The 17,380-nt window shown below is 37.8% G+C and overlaps 2 protein-coding genes across 5 annotated transcripts in view; one reads left to right on the top strand and one right to left on the bottom strand.

Annotated features, from left to right (window-relative positions):
* Nucleotides 1-3,808, bottom strand: part of CUNH12orf50 (chromosome unknown C12orf50 homolog) — a 28,821-nt gene extending 25,013 nt beyond the window's left edge. The window contains exons 1-3 of one of the 4 annotated variants that reach the window (XM_028783116.1): nt 3,737-3,808; nt 1,559-1,678; nt 1,125-1,245 (exon numbers count right to left, since the gene is read on the bottom strand). In XM_028783116.1, coding sequence (XP_028638949.1) covers nt 1,125-1,245; nt 1,559-1,570 — 133 coding nt within the window. In that variant the 5' untranslated portion in view covers nt 1,571-1,678; nt 3,737-3,808. Of the gene's footprint in view, nt 1-1,124; nt 1,246-1,558; nt 1,679-3,469 lie in introns of all 4 variants that reach the window. The other 3 variants (XM_028783115.1, XM_028783112.1, XM_028783111.1) reach the window with 3 other exon arrangements.
* Nucleotides 3,809-6,985: 3,177 nt separating this feature from the next.
* On the top strand, nt 6,986-17,284 carry CUNH12orf29 (chromosome unknown C12orf29 homolog). Its single transcript, XM_028783079.1, has 7 exons — nt 6,986-7,184; nt 9,922-10,039; nt 12,145-12,240; nt 12,896-13,012; nt 13,775-13,972; nt 15,312-15,481; nt 17,040-17,284. Exons 1-7 carry the CDS (start codon nt 7,095-7,097, stop codon nt 17,226-17,228), a joined length of 978 nt encoding a protein of 325 aa, XP_028638912.1. The 5' UTR covers nt 6,986-7,094; the 3' UTR covers nt 17,229-17,284.
* Nucleotides 17,285-17,380: the final 96 nt, after the last annotated feature.

The raw sequence follows: 17,380 nt of genomic DNA, 5'->3' as shown, positions 1-17,380 counted from the left end.
GGAAAGGGGTCAGAGTCAGTGCATGGAATACAGATGTGATCCTGATGAAGGGAGGCTTACTCCAAGAATCAGGCTAAGCCATAATTCCTGTTGAAAAAGTTGATCTGTTCAGAAAGGCCAGTTCTATTTACAACACAGAAGAATAATCTGACCAACAACACTACAGCACTTAGTCCGGAGCTTATTTTAACAGTGGGGTGACCAATGATTGTCATTTACACAGGTGTCCTATCCAGCTCTGGTCTGAAAAGAGGAGTTTTGTTTCCTGCTAGTCTTAAAAGAGCTAATGAAATCAACTGGAATTAAACAACCAGATAAAAATAATGTACTGAGAATGTTTTCCATTGTATAAGAGTCATACTAATTTTAAACTAAAATTGGTCAAGGTAACCAATTACAAAGCTTCAGGATTTCCAGTAAATTATTTCTTAGTTTAACTCTTAATTCATATGTCTAAGCAACCAATCTACTGCACATCATCTATCTGTCTATCTATCTATCTATCTATCTATCTATCTATCTATCTATCTATCTATCTATCATTTTATTTTTGCTCCAGGCATTGCAAAGCAATGGTAAGAAAGTTGTGTTCCCCATCTCCAGATGCTTATATTCTAGTGAAGAAGAGAAAAATAATAAAAGCATTGCATATGCAATGTGTGTTATGAGGTCAAAAATTTCCAAAAGTATGTAATAAAAGGGCATAAGTTTTAGCAATCCACTTACTGAGGTTATATGAAACTAATCTTTCAATTCCCAAAGGACTAAGATTCTGTTAATATCTAGGACTATTCCACCAGAGAAATATGGTGAGCATAACAGAATCACCTTGCTACAGCATCAGAAAAACCTCAAAGAGACCAATTTCTCTAACACAGTTCCAATAAATATGAGGTCTTTTGTGTTATGTGAAGAATCTATCTATTCTAAGCTTCAACATGGAGTAGCCTTTTGGTATCACAGCAGATAGCTCCTCTGCTAGAACTGCGACACTTACCCCAGAGCATGTCTTTGCTCTCAGCACCTATGAGAGATTTCTGCACTTCCCACCTTGCATGCAAATGTGTCACCTCTGAGACCACACTATAATAATGTATATATCCAGTTATTACAGATATACTCACTGCTACTTGGTGGCAAAAATAATCCATTGATATTTCGGGGTTTGCTGTGGTAAAAGATACAACTGATTTTCACACAACCCAGAGGTTGGGTTTCCCAGAAGCATGAAATGCTGCAGTTTTGCTGAGAAAAGGAAGTGGAGAGAAATACATTTAGGTATTCAATAAATGCATGTTGAGGCAATGTGACAAGAACAGCTTCAATTACTGAGTTAAAATGATTGCATTTCCTACATTTTGCCACCTCTAAGCTTTGCTATTTAAAAAATAAAACAGTCTTTTTTTCCCCTACACATTTAGGTTGAGCAAAGTGAAAAACACTTAAAATTTTTGAAGGAGGAAGAACGACTAGAACGACTTCTCTATTTTGCTGTAAAGGTTTAATTCAACGATGAAGGAAGGAAGGTTGCTTAAAAGAAAATGATCAGTCATTTTACCTGCATTTCCATGTGTCTAAATCTGCAAAGTGGGTCTAAACATTTTCTCTCTCTCCATAATGAGCACACAGTGTCACTGCCAAGGGCTTCTTCACAGTGTCGGAATCGGCACTGGGAACCCTAAGAAACAAACAGTGCACAAGACACAATATATTAATGTTAGTGCTTAATAACAAAATACTAACGAAGTAAGGAATAAGGAGTCCATAAAATTGGAATCATGAAGACATACACTGTCAATACACATCTATAAAGACTAAATTGTAGCAACTTTGTCTCTCCTTAGTGAGAAAGTAGTAAGGAAAGGTACACAAGTTACTCTCAAAATGTTGCCCTTCCCATCCAGTTAGCCCACAGAATTTATTAAGAGCAAAGATGTAGGAATAGACACTACCCTGATACAATAACAGGGAAAGTTTATTTTTCTTTCTGGGGAAATTTTGGCAGCTATCTAAGAAGTACTAGCCAAGTTCTGCATGTGAAGACATTCTCTACCAACCACTAAGACGCACAGTCTGTGGAGATGCTGCAAGCTGTGTTAATACTGAGGAATTGGAACCTCAATTGTGTGATACTGTGAAATTTGAAGTAATTATATCACACATAACATAGATGTCCAACCAAAGTACATGTAGATTGTGTCAGTGGTCTACTATGACTTGATTTTTGGATTATACATTCTTTTGTGTATAAATCCACAGATGGAAGAACTGTAGGCCACTGTCTTGTAGATGGGAGAACTACAAACAATAGCCACATTCCATTACATTCTCCCTTCTTTGACATATAAGCTATGCCTTCTTTCTACTTCTTTCTTCACTTTCTTCTCCTTTCAAAGATGGAATTGGTACTCATGGGACAATGAGCTGTGAGTTTGGATTCAGACAACCTGGGATTTATCACCATGACTTCATTACTTGTTAACAATCACTCATCCTCTATTCATTTTTACACTTTAAAAAATAAAATAATATCCTATAACAGGATGTTGTACTAGCCTGTGAGATGTGAGGTAAACTGGTTTCTAAATTCTATCTAATACAATCTCATCCTATCTATCTATCTATCTATCTATCTATCTATCTATCTATCTATCATCCTTAGATGTTATTATTCATCAATCATTTGGGGAAAAAAAAACAGAGAAAGAGACAAAACTCTGTGCCGTTCTGAAACTAAAAAGTCTGTCATCTAAGATCTCTTTGGAAAGGTAACATGACAAATGTGGGTTGAGTTCTTGTGACCTATGAGTTAAACACTCCAGGTTTCTAGCAGAGATGAAAGATGCTTAACCAGATAGAACATCTAGTGTTCCTTGTTTTTTGTTTATTTTAGGTTCATTTGGGACATGAGGAACAAAAGAGTTCCTACACATTTGATTTTGTTAACATCCATTAATGCCTTTTCAGTTTTTCCACTTTACAAGCTTTTTAATTCGGTTGATTTATTTATATTATACTCTACCCCTCTTTACATGGTATTTAATTACTTTCTATTATTCAGACTTCTGATAGAAAAAATATAATAACAGTTTATTAATTTCAAATAAGGAAACAGATACTAAATGGTAGATAGTAACCTGAATTCAACTATTGGATTATGTATGACTGAAATCACATTCACCAAAATAATATGCTATATTACAAATATCATTATAGAGTGAACAGAATGAAGAATTTGAAATGAATAATATATGCAAAAATGTTATATGAAAACTAACATGGAATGGACATATATATATAAAATAAACATATCATAGTTTTAAATTAACCCAAATTTCCTCATATAAATTCAGGATATGAAAAATATACAGGCTTTTCCATCAGAGTTAAGGTATCTCTTTATTGCTGTCTCTCCCTTCATTCGACTAAAGAGCTTAAGCATGTGTACTGTAAGTTGTACAATATTTACCTTTATGCATGTGGAATTAACAAAGAAATAGCAGTCATTCCCAACTTCTGCCATTTTCAATCTCTTGCTGCTAATCCAATGATTGTTTTTATAAATATGTACAAATTGCAGGAACGCAAATATAAGAACTATCAGTGTGTAAGGGGGAAAACTTGTTCTTTTCCTCAGCCTTTCAGGCTATCAGTAGTATTCCTTTAAAACTGACCTCCTGTTGACAGTATAATTACACAATAGATAATTCTTAAATAAATTTAAATTAGAAGATACCTTCTCTAGCTTTGCAGAAACGTTGAAAGTGGTTACTAGTAATCACACAAACTCAAACTTCCAGAATTTTCCCCATTATTACATAATCCATTGTTTGGTCATCATAAATGACCTCATATGCAACTGTAGGCTACCTCACCTAAGTGGATTATTTCCCTTATCTAATATATATCAAATATACTATACTAAGCATTACTTGAAGATTTTATGCTGTGTTTTATATTCCAGTGTTCTGATTAAAGAAATGTAACTTCAAGTTTTCAAAATTAAAATTGGGTAAGTATTTTATAAGGAAGTTATTTCTATATGTGGTTTTGAAGTAGAACAAAGGTAAATTATATATATATATATATATATATATATATATATATATATATATATATCAAGAAAATAAGTACAATTGATTAACCGTGATACAATTGATTATGTACTTGGTGCTGTACACTGACTTAGGAAAAATCACATGCAGATTATCACATGCAGATTTCAGCACAGTAATAAACATACATGAAAATAAGTAGGAGTACCTATCTGTCCGGTGGCTTTATGGCATTTCCATTCATCCTTTTCATCCTTACAAGACAACTTGCGTCATCCAATAGCAAATGCTGTATTTCCACAGTGCTCGAAAGCTTGAAGAGTTTGTTGAAAACCATGCCAAGTCCTCTGATTTTCAGACCAAAACATTTCAATGAGCAGTCTTGAAAGTCTTCATCCTAGCATCCTAGATCCTATGGGTATCACAACCTAGTGTAGATGAGGACTAGTCATCACAGGGCACCTAGAGTTTAGAGACAACTGACCACACTGGTTCAAAGCATGGTTTGAAATTACTGCAAACTTTGGATTGAAATCTCAACTGATCAAGACACAGATTTCCACTTTAAGTAAAATGGTAAATTGCCATGAATTTTTTGAATCCATAGTATAGAGTATTAATCTTGGAATTAAAACTAAATTTAGAAGAAGGTAGTTCGCTTATAACGAAAGGGATTGAGGCAGTGTTAAGAGGATCAGATAAAGATTCTGCGAAGCACTTGAAAATGTTGATAAATACATAAACATAAGCCTTGCCTTTTGGTTTGCCCTTCTTCTCGTTAGCACTGCAACAGCAAAGTGCTCACCTGAACAGGCAAGTGGGAGCGACACCTCCAAGAAGGGAGGCTCATCTCATCTCCTCCAGATGAATTCCCTGATTAAGGGTGAAGTTTCACTAGTGTGCTTTCCAATACTGCTATCAAGCCGAGTTAAGTGATTTCACACAGGAAAAGATCTGAAATAGTGCTTTTTACCTCTTGACAACTGATGGCATGGCAAAACCAGCCCCCAAACACACACACAAAGTAAATAAATAATAAATAAATAAATAAATAAATAAATAAATAAATAAATTCCTTCATTGTGTAACTTTTGTTAGTCTAGAACACCCCAAACCCTTCACTTTCCTCTTTTAGTTTCTTTCCTTTTCTAATCACTTCTTTTTATTTCCCACTCTCACCCCACTTCCTTCCTGTTGCAGATTTCATTTTAGTCTTATACAGAAAGCTATGATTCTACTCGAGAGGATTTTTTGACTCCCTGTAATGAAAAGTGATAGGAAATTTGTCTTCAAACAACAGATCCAGAAATTCTGTCTTGTGCTGATCAAGATAGATTCACATGGAGTTTCTTCTTGGTGTGTGCTAGATTAATAACACATCAGAGAAGAAAGATAGTCCTTTTCAATTTATTATTCTGTAGTACTCCTCTAAGGACAGGGGTGGAGGTGGGGCTCTACCAGCTCTGTATGGGAATTAAGGGAAGCGAATGGCTGCTATCCATTAGAGACACAGTTTACATCTATAACCTGATCCTGTGATGTTTCTCTGCTGTGGACTCTTCTGTTTCTGTTGGAAGCATTTCTCCAGGCATTTAAGAAACCAATATATAGCTGTTGGTCCTTCCAGAGAGAGGCTTAGAGCAGGTAGAATGTTTTTTGGAAGATAATCTTTTCTAAGAAATGGCAGAATGTTGGATCTAGAATATTCTGTGGCAGTTTGGGAAATGACAGTTGAGAGCTTTAAAGGTCATTTAATTGTTTGAAACCCACAAGACAGGCTGTTGTTTAGGATTACTCTAGAGCCTCAAAGAAGGTACCAACACTTGACTTTAAAATGCTAAAAAGTTTCCAGTTTCAATACAAGAGAGCCAGAGACACATTGGTACTCTCTGCCTATACCAATCCCTTTGTTTTGTATAAAGTTGTGTGTGTTTAGGTATTTTTCTCTCCCTCTCTCCCTTCCTCCCTTCTGATTCAATAATCACAAAACTGTAAACTTGTTAGGAACATTTTATTCTTTGAGAATATACTGACATATACATACTTCCAAGTGAGACAAGGTTATTTGATTTTTTTTTCAAGAGCTAAGTAAGTAAAATGCTAGGCAGTAGGATATGTGCTGATTAAACATTTATAAAAATATTAATTGGAATTATAAAACAATAATAGAAACATAAATTGGCTTCTCCAACTACCTAAGATAGTAAGAGCAAAAATCTCCCTATGGTCTCAGGTTTCAATAAGATAGGTCTACTGCTAGAATATATTTTTTATTCAAGCAACAATTTTATTATTTCCTTCTAATGTCCTTTTAGACAGTAAATCAAATGAATCTGTTTCAAATCTTTTGTTGGATTCCCAAGATAAACTTGACAGAGCTTTTTGTTATTTCTATGTTTTTGGACTTTAAATTTTACTCTCATTGCAAAGGCTATCAAGAAACAAATTATACACTGTGTGCTGATTAATTCAAACAGAAACCCGGTTTTCTTAATTGTAAGGTTTGTTTCTTTTAATATTTTTCCTGGGAATTCAGGTTTTCTGTCTGAACATTACGAAATGTCTGAAAGTATTTTCTAAACTTCTCTGGGTTTCCAATCCCTTAAATTCGATAGAAAATAGGCAGGTAAGAGAGTTTCAGTAGAAACGTGCTAAATTGCATCCTAAAGTGACTCATCACTTATTATTTAACATTAATTCCCGAAAACATCATCGTTACTAAGTCGTGGCCAAGTACACAACATCGGGTAACGGTTCTTTTTTTTTTTTTTTTTTGATGTTTTAATTGGACATAAAAACATAGTGGAAATCACGCACGTGGAGGCGCATGCTCTGTAGCCTCACGGTCGCACTACAACTCCCAGAATGCACCGCGACTAGGCGGTCGCTTCCGGTAGTGAGTCTCCGCCTCTCGCCGGGGTGGACTTTGATGGTGCTGTTTTGGATCCTCTGGCTGGTGTTTGGATTCTCCCTGCTCCTAGCTGCAGATTTCCTCCGTCCGGGACCCAGCTCAGTGGAGACAGGTTGCGCGTGGGCACCATGAACCGTCTGGGCTCGGTGCAGCGGAAGATGCCGTGCGTGTTTGTGACGGAGGTGAAAGCTGAGCCTTCAGCCAAGCGGGAGCATCAGGTATCCGGTGGCGTGTGCTGCTGGACCGCTCCTCCAGTACAGAGCTGCTGCCCGGGAGCCCTGCGCGTTTTACCCGGGAGGTTTAGATGAAGTTCCCATTTTCCCAGATCTGCAGCTTCTTGTATCTTCTTAGTTGCAAGGAGTGTGGGCGAGTCCTTTTTAGATTGTACCCTCCCTGATCAGATGACTCAAACGTGTTCTAGCAGATTTGAAAATCTACATCCTAATCTTTCCTTGACAGCCTCGGAGTAATGAGATATCATGGCTGTCTAACGTAGAACTACTGTCAAAAGTCTGATGAGAAGGTATTGTTTACTTGTGTGCTAGGAGCCCATGGCAGTGTTGACAGCTAGCCTAACTAGGTCACGCAAATCAGACCTCGTGTACTTTCTTGTTTAATTTGAGATCTCATCCTAAGGTTTACTAGTCGTGTTGCTACTTGATTTTGCACATAGCAAGCCTTCAGTGAAAGTAAGATGATCGAAATATAGATAGCTTATGTCAGCGTGATTCTTTGAGGTGTAGCAAAGTTCTTAACCTCTCAACTCAGACAGTATCAGCATGTGCATCTGAAAAGACTTCCACTCTTTTCAATAGTACCGCTGTACCATTGGCCCTCTGGTCTTTTTTATTTTTAAATTAGCATACTAAGAAGTTTCCTTGTGGCATTTTCATAGTAATTTTGGTTGTCCCCTCTCCACTTCAACAAACTTCACAACCTCCCTGCAGGCTCCAGCTTGCAGCCCGCCTCCCCCGCACACACCCCCCCCACACACACACCATTACATCTTCCATTTTGGTGCTCTATTGCTCTCCCCTCACCTTTAGAGTCTGGCTGTTAACACACAGATGACCAGATAAATTTTGGGCTCCGTGCAAAGTGGGAGACTTCCTTCATTAACAGGGCTTCTTCTCTGACCTTGTCTGGGGAATTCTAACCCCCCAACATAAGCAGCCTCAAGTAGAGCACCCTTTCTAATGGTAAGAACCTGTTCATGCAGCACCTGAGATTCCTGAAATGCTTCCCCCTTCTAATGAGGCATTTTGGTACCCTAAACTCTCAGCCAATGACTTTTGCCCATCTACCCCCCCCCCCAAAAAAAAAACCATTATAAGCCTTGAACCACCCAAAGTAATCTTGCCTCTCTTAATAGTTGGTTCCAGTGTGGTTATTCATGGGGCTTCTGAACCTCCTTCTGAACCTCCTTCCCCTACTCAACCTCGGCTCATCATCTCTGTTCCTTTGTGGACTATATTAGCTGATGACCCAAGAGAGTGGGGAGACCCATATGTTAGCAACTTAGGATAAACTCCAGTCTTGCACATGCTAGGCAAATGCTTTCCTGTTGAGCTACATCCCTGTCCTGTAAGATGCTTTTAAAATCTGTGACTTGAATGCAGGTTTTATGCAGGTATGTAAGATCATCACAACAGACCAGAGATGACATGCTAAGAGAAGAGAAACGTGTTGTTTTATCATGCTGTTGAGAATAGACATGAAGAGAGTGTATTCATGAAGCATTTTGACTTTGGCTTTTTAAAGAAATTGTCAATTTTAGGAACTGCTGGGTCTTGGGGTTTTGTTTTATTTTAAGGGAGGGGAAGGGACATTGAACGGAAGACTAGAATTATCCCAAAAAGTTCTTAGTGATGCATATCTTTGTGGCGTCTTTATGATGAGCTCACATCTTGTTCATATGTGTGTGTGTACATATATTTAACATGTTTCTATGGCAAGTATGTGGATTTCAGCTTTGCAAGAAAGTCTTAAAAACTTAAAATAGGAGCTACCTTTTTCTCATTTTTTGAAAATGTGGCCTGAGACAGGCCATCTCTCCTAGACTCCCACTACAACTAAGAACCAAGTGTGATTTGAATAACTAAATTTTGTAATTATTTCATTATATTTCATGACTCCAAGACTTAATTTTGGAGTATGGGGAATCTCCATTGGTGAATACACAGGTTGAACCAGAACAGCCTCTAGAATTACAAAAGCACATGATCTAATTTTACCTGCACTTCGTTCTAAACACACCTAAACACACGTGCTGGGACTTGCATTCTTCGGAGAATGTCCTGACTGTGGGCCTTTTCTTCCCATCCATCAGATCTGCTCAGATGTTCCTCCATAGAGTACTCCCTGTGGCATTTTCCTATCCCATCTCTTTGGTACTTCTCAGTGTTGTAGCTCACTAAAGCAGAACACTTCTTTATCCTTCTCTGTATTCCCATGTCAAGAATAGTGTTTACTGTAGTTAATGCATAGTCACAAAGAATGGGATTGTTCCTCTTGAACCTGTGCTGAAGATGCGTGTTTCCTGGCTTCATTGTGGTGACTGAGAAGCATGTAGATACTCAACAGTCTGTATAGAAGTTGAATTTTACTGTGACCACATTAAAAAAGGGTAGGTGAGCTGGGGTGCTAGGACAGGAGGGGAATCCCAGAAGTAGAGGCTAAAGCAAAAAGGTCAGGACATCAAGGGCAGTCTGGGCGCCAGAGTGACACAGGCCTAAAAACAAACATACAAACAAAAACAAACAAAAAACAAAACCAAATCAAACAAAAAAGCAAATAATTCAGGAAACTTAATAAATTACTTTTCTTACAGAATAGAAAGCAGGCAGACCTTTAGAACTGATGAAATTAGGCACAGTTCAGATGAACCTTTGTGTGAAGGCAGAGGCTGTGTATCTTACATCAGTTTTTTTTTTCCCCTCTTTCTCTTCTTTTAAGCCATTTAAAGTTTTGGCAACTGAAACTCTAAGTGAAAAGGCGTTAGACGCAGATGTGTACAATGCGGTTGCAACAGAAAAAGTGGATGGAACATGTTGCTACGTTACTAACTACAAAGGTAAAAATCCATCTGTCATGTTTACTAAAAGTACTGCACCAACTGAGATGGATATTGACTCTTAACTCTTGAAAACCTGTCATAGTGAGTAAAAAAATCAGTGATTACGCTTCCTTGGGGAAAGAAAAGACATTTGACTAACATTCACCTGATACCATGAAAGGCCAGGTAGCCCAATAAAGAGGTGTCACATAGTCCCTCATTTGCATAATCTGTATCAGTAATGAGGAAACTGAGTCTTAGTCTGGTTCAGTAATGTCTAAAGCATTCAGTTACTGAATGGTTGCACAGTAATGGAACCTGGCTTTGTCACCTCGAGAGCTTGTTGTCACTGCATCGTCACAGTGCTGTGTCCGGTGCTTTCATTCCCACTGGCCAAGGCTCTGATCAGGTCCATACTTTAGAAAGTTCACAGTGATGATATTAGGGAGAGCCATTATTTGTAGTTACTAACAGATGGGATGGTGGGATTAACTCTCAGTTCCCAGGACAACAATAGGTAGATGAGCTAGATGTCATTCCTTGGTGTCAAGGAATGTTCTGAAATGCACTTTGAAAACCTTTTCAACTGTGATAAGATACACATAAAGATTTGCCATCATAACTGGACTTTAAAATGGTGTGTAACACTGGCATCAAAGACATTCACATGGTCATACCGTCACCGCCATTCACCTCCAGAGTACGTCGTCTTCTAGAACTATAACTGCTTCCTGGGAACTCCCTTATCCACCTCCCCTCGCCACACAGCCCAGCCCCCAGCCTCTTAGCCCAAACTACTTTGTCTCTTAATTTGACTATAGGTAACACATGTAAATGGTCTCTTTGTGGCTGGCTTACTTTCTTAGTACAGTATTTTACCCTATTGGAATATATCACATGTCAGATCATATACATTTTTAAGATTGCTTAATATATACATAGCACATTTTGTTCACTTCAGTCTCTGATGGGCATGTGGATTGCTCCAATCTTTAAGCCATTGTGGAAAATAAAACTAACAATGCTAGATTACTCTCCTTCTGATTTGGGGGGTGTGAACCTAAACATGGCATTACTGGATCAAATGTTAATTTTGTACCCATCATTCATTTTCCATAATAGTCACATTCAAAGTTCTTGCTTCTAGATATTCCAATTTTTCTATATCCCTACTAGGACTGTCATTATTATTGGCGATAGTAGCCATACTAATGACACTAGGTGAAGTACAGTTTTGCATGTTCACCAGTAAAAAAGACAAGAGGTTTATTCAACCAGAAACAATATCATTTTGATCTAGTTCTTTATCTTATGTATATGGATAGCTAGTAGTAGTATTGTCATTGACAGTTTTTATGAAACTCCGATTTATATGTTTGAGTAAGCTCTAGCGGGCTCGTATTTCATATTCGTGATGCACATTGACGGGAGCAGTTAGTGTTGGAGCGTTACTGCTCTGGAACGCGCACAGGACGGAGATGAAGAAATACATAAGAAAACGAGGATATCAGAAGTAAGACTAGCGCAGAGCTGAGCAGCACGTCTGGAAATGCCACGGGAAATCTGTATTTTATCCTGCTTTTGTCCTGTAGGACACATTTTTCTCAGAGTAGGAACCACTGATGTGATCAGGTAACACCTCAGAATCAGGAAGTATTCAGAATCTGGTTTTGCTTGTTACAAAAACATCTTCCAGCTACATAAGCAGTGGCAACAGCAAGCTAGGCAGAAGTCTCAATGAAATCAGGTGCCTTCAGACTATTACACCCGGATTACAAAACAACCCCCCTCGTCAGTGTATGTAATGAATTAAGCCCATATTGTAGGGTAATATTCAGGGCATGTGTTAACACAATCACCTGGCTATGCTCCCTCATACCAGGGAACATTCTGATCAAAGAGTCATGCAGTTTTGTCACCCTCTTTATTTAACAAAGGAAGTTTAACATCATACTGGGATGATGCCTTAGTGCTACACATCACAGATTCTATTTCTTTTGTCTTTCAAGGATGTTGGATGTCTTACTGTAAAGATGACTGGCTTGTTTGTTTGCTTGTGGTTTCTTTTACTTTGAAATGTCTTTCAAGACAAACTTTGTTGCCTTTTATTACTATATTTTTAGGTCAGCCATACCTTTGGGCTCGACTAGACAGAAAACCAAACAAGCAAGCTGACAAAAGATTTAAAAAATTTCTACATTCAAAAGAAAGTGCAAAAGGTTAGTGGGTTTTTCTTTAAACTTTTCAGATTTAAAATGTTGAAACTTGTTGTTTATTGCTATGGTTCTTCTATGTATATCCATCTTGAATTTCCATCTATGGGAAAAATAATTTCATATATGATAAATATATAATATATATGATAAATATATATTAGTAATAAAAAATTGACATAGTGCTCTGACAGAGACAGTCTGGTGGGCATACACACATGAATAATGAAAAACAATCTATGCTGTTTAAACATACAGTATTACCTGAGATACATTTTCGTTTTGTTTATATGAGAAAAATATTTTTCTAAGTTGTTATAAATATGAAGATTTTTTTATTATTGCATTGATGACTATATTATACACATTCATTACCTATACTGATCCATATATATAACTTATAAAGTACTAAGTAGCAAACACATTAAAACTCATAAATCCTCACAGAATATTGGCTACTTTAGACGACAGTGTGTATACGTGGTATTGTATTGAAAGTTGAATATTTACAGTGTTAGTTCCCTAATTTGGAAGGCAGTTACATGGCAGTGATAATAGAACTAACCACATCTGAAATTGATGGATTTGTTATTTCCACTTTGCGTCGGCTTTGTATTTTGTGTCTTAAAGCATACACATAAAGTGTAATGATTCCTTTTAGAGTTTCATTGGAACACGGAGGAAGACTTCAAGCCTGTCCCAGAGTGCTGGATACCAGCAAAGGAAATAGAAAAACAAAATGGGAAGCCGGTACCCGATGAAAACGGACACATTCCTGGTATCACACAATCTCCTCCCAAGTGTGTTTTGTGTTTAGTGTAAGAGACAAACAAAAAAGGTCCAATCAGGAACTTGTTTTAATCTAGCTCTTCAGTTTATTTATATTTATAGTGTAAGATTTCTGAATGAAGTTCACTGAAAAGTCTAACAGTTTATATTAAAAATAAAGGAGGGGATACTTTTAGTTTGAATCTTTCTAAAGGATGAGCATATTTTATCAGATTTTGGTTAGAGTAACTTGTTTCTTTATTTGCAGCAAATTTTACGTATTGAGGACACTTATTCTAGCAATAAGAGTAAAAAACAGTAACAACACATAGGAAATCAACAAACTTTTGAGCATGATTGGAACAATGGTATATGCTGTGGAACACCTATGGTATCTATTTGTTATCTTTGACACTAGAGAGAAACCCACTTTATTAAATGAAAAAAGTTTTGACAATACTAGGCAGTTAGAATGCTAAAGCTTTTTTAAAAGAAGAAAGAAAAAAGTTTAATCCTGCCTCAGGATAGTGTTCAATTGCTCCTGAACCAAGACGAGTTTTTTGAAGAATATGTTTAATTCATGTTCATATTCAACAGGATAAACAAATGAATACTTTGTGATTATAACAAAAATAGTGGAACTGTTCACTTCCTCAGATTTTCAATGTCTGTATAAGGGAATCTAGACAAGCAGGAATGTTGATAACCCCTCAAAAAAGGTCTGTATCATTTAATAGGACCAACGTGAAAAGGATACTTTTTTCTTGAACAGGCTGGGTACCAGTAGAAAAGAGCAGCAAGCAATATTGTTGGCACTCGTCTGTAGTGAATTATGAGTCTGGGATTGCCCTGGTACTGAGGCACCATCCTGACGATCCCGGAGTTTTGGAAATCAGTGCGGTTCCTCTGTCAGATCTTTTAGAGCAAACCTTGGAGCTGATAGGAACGAATATCAATGGAAACCCATACGGTAAGTGAAGGTGTTCATTATAAAGAGAAGTCCTAACGTCAAGCCGAGAAACATACTGAGGAAGGAACTAACACATTGGTGTCCATTTGCTAGGAGCACATCCGTTTCTGCAAATCTTATGTTCATGGGAAAATTTATACATGACTAATCATTTGGGTTTATTAATGAACAAGGCTGATTTGATCCTATGATCTTTCGCTGTGATAGCTTTATAAACTGTGCATGAAAAGGAATCACTGAGATGCAGCTTTTCATTGCTTTACAGATTTTAGGTGAGTTAGCTGGGTGAAATTGCACTGTTCCCTGTTAGGTCATTAATAAATACAGGTAAGAGTATGAATTGGCATCATACTGTATAAAGCCTCGCTTGGAATGTATACCATAATGAATTGAGTCAGTCAGTGGCACCCTGGAGTACAGAGTTGAAAGGAGAGTCATAAATTAAAGACACTAAAGCTGTACTAACAATTCTACAGAGATCAAAAGCAGATTGAAGGTATGGATGTGGTCCAGTCGGTAAGAGTTTGGATCCCTAACACCCATGTTAAGAGCTGGGCACAGTGGTGCCTGCCTGTAGTTCAGGAGCCACAGGGGTATACATAAGAGGCTCCCTGGGCCTTGCAGGGGATGCAGTATAGCCTAGCCACTGAGCTTCAGGTACAGCAAGACATCCTTTTTCAAAATAGAAGGTAGGAAGCAATTGAAGATACCCAGTACTGACCTACTGTCTCCACAGTGCAGGCTGCAAACGCACACACACCATTACTCCACAGAAACATGTATGCAGACACAAATTTAAATAGGTTTAGGTGATGGATATTAAACTTATATACAGGATCAAAGATGGCATTTGGTATAAATGCCACAGAATAAAAGCAGAGTGTAACTAATGATATAACACATGGTAACAATTTTTTTTTTTCTGTAAAAAATGTTTGTTAGCCAATCTTTTAAGCTGTTTTAGCCGTATCTTTGAAATGGGCTATCAGTAGTACTTACATGAATATAGAAGGCTGCATTCCAGTGAAACTACTTACCATAGGTGTCTGTCTGGCCTTTGTCCACAGCTCAGTGCCCCAACTCCCAGTGTAGAGAGTACATGAAAGTGGAATTTAGAGTTGATGGAAGAAGTACCACACTTGGGTGAGAAAAGAACTTAATGTACTTAGGATTATTCTCTACACAAAATCAAACCTGTTGTTAGAATTATTCCTAGATGTTTAGACATTTAAACACTTGGTGAGATCTATTTTCTCATTCCTTCTGAAAAGAATGTGACTGAGAAAGGTTTTTTTTGTTTTTGTTTTCATTTTTTTTTTTTTTAAACTTTACCATTTAGGTCTGGGAAGCAAAAAATACCCATTACATTTTCTTACCCCACATGGAGCATTCCAAGTCAGAAATCTGCCTACACTGAAACACAATGACCTGCTGTCCTGGTTTGAAGACTGCAGAGAGGGTCAAATTGAAGGGATTGTGTGGCATTGCGGTGATGGCTGTTTAATTAAGGTAATGACAAAAAAAACACCTTAAATTAGTTCTTAAAGATGTGACACTCAGTTTCTTTGTCCAGACTGTATTAATTCTGGCATGTAGTTAGAATATTTCTCTCTTTTAATATGCCACCAGGCTAAAACAGAGTCACGTTTATGGGACGTGTCAGACTGACTACGTACTGATGGAGATGTTTGGCCAGGCATTGTCTATATACCAGATGTGCTTTGGAGTTAAAGTGATAACACATTCCCTCCTGGGAATTCATGGAGCCCATTGGGTTCTCTGAGACATGCTGTGCCTAGCATAACGCAGCACTTCCCAAATTAACTTATTAGAAAATTTGTTGATTAGAAAAGTATCTAGTGGCACGTTACACAGAATGAATTCCTGTACCCTTTGTGCCCTGTCCCATGGACTTGTCTATCTGATTTCTCACTGGTATATGAAATTCATAATGTTCAAATCTGACTCTTCCCATTCCCATCCCTACATCCGTCACTGAAATCAGAAGCCTGTGTTCACTGTTTAGGTCCTCTTGCTGTTACTTCATATGTCTAGTTACCAGTTCTATAAAGGCCTCATCTATTGAATCTCTTCTTTATATTCAACTAGGTGCTAAGTTTAATTTAGGCCAGAATGCAGTTCAATGGCGTGAATTACTCTGTTGCCCCTAAAACACTCATCTTTCACCTCTACCCTGATTGTGTTCATTCTGCACAGCTGACTTAGTCCTGCCTACATAATGCTGTTCAGGACTTGCCATGACACAGCCCCTTCTTAACGCCCCATCACCGTTTTCCACAACCATCTGAGAACACACGTTGTCTGGTTGTTGTGTGACTGCTTAGTTCTAGGGAGATACTGTGCCCACTTACCACAGTAAGGTACTGAGGACAGACCCAGTAGTGACTTTATTGGGGTTACTTACAGGAATATGGGGAAGGAGCTGCTTACAAGGAACATGGCGGACCCAAAGGCTGCGGCATCAGTAAAAAGCCCTCCCAACTTGGATGACTCACAAACGCAGCATCCTGGGCACTCCCTGCACATTTTGCAGGCAGCTCCCAGCTCCTTTGGTGGGAGGAGACACTTCTCTCCAGCAATTGTTAGTGCTCCTGTAATCTTGCAGAAAGTTTTGGGAATCTTGACAGTTTTAGGGATCTCCCTGAGACTTGTGAAGTTTGTTTACTTCCTGGGTCTTGAAGAGGCTCCACCTAGATGGGATGTTTATGTGGAGAAAACAGCTACCCAGCAATGTCCTAAGGAACTGTGATCTCAGACTGTAGTCATCAACAGACTATATTCATTAAGTTTTTAAGGAGCAGCTCCTGATTTGGTCACTGGGATTTTTCAGGTATTGGCAGAGTTAACACAGTATTGCTCTGCCTTCAGGAAGCTTATATTCAAATGGGGAAGACACACAGCACTGTGTCCACAGAACAGCTGTGACATTTAATTCAAATAAGGAAAAGGTGGACCCTTACATTGTACCTGAAATTAAGCATTTACAAATAAGTTACAATGTTATTTACAGACTAAAGCTAATACCATCATTTTTTTCTCCTTACAGGTCCACCGCCACCATCTTGGTTTATGCTGGCCACTTCCAGATACTTACATGAATTCCAAACCAGTTATTATTAACATGAACCTGAACAAATATGACTGTGCTTTTGATAACCAGTCTTTGTTTAATCAGTTTTCAAAAATAGATAAACAGAAATTTGATAGGCTCAAAGATATAATACTTGGTGTATAAAATGGAAATCATAGTTGGGATTATTGTGATTTTCTAATATTGAACAGTTTGCCATGTTTACAGAGGTTAAAACCTTCAATTTAATTTTGCTAGCTGTTTGGCAAAACATATGTCAACTTCTAAACATGTTTCTAGGTATTTATAGAAACCAT

This window comes from Grammomys surdaster, unplaced genomic scaffold, assembly GCF_004785775.1.
Source record: "Grammomys surdaster isolate TR1022 unplaced genomic scaffold, NIH_TR_1.0 958, whole genome shotgun sequence".
Classification (NCBI taxonomy): Eukaryota; Metazoa; Chordata; class Mammalia; order Rodentia; family Muridae; genus Grammomys; species Grammomys surdaster.
Note: the sequence above shows the minus strand (reverse complement) of the source record. Positions and strands in the feature narration are given on the sequence as shown.

What these genes read in the sequence shown, in the direction of transcription:
- CUNH12orf29 (XM_028783079.1), top strand. Translation starts at nt 7,095, where the DNA reads ATGAACCGTCTGGGCTCGGTGCAGCGGAAGATGCCGTGCGTGTTTGTG. An exon ending in CAGCCAAGCGGGAGCATCAG is followed by an intron (nt 7,185 to 9,921) that starts GTATCCGGTGGC and finishes TCTTCTTTTAAG; the next exon opens with CCATTTAAAGTTTTGGCAAC. An exon ending in CTACGTTACTAACTACAAAG is followed by an intron (nt 10,040 to 12,144) that starts GTAAAAATCCAT and finishes CTATATTTTTAG; the next exon opens with GTCAGCCATACCTTTGGGCT.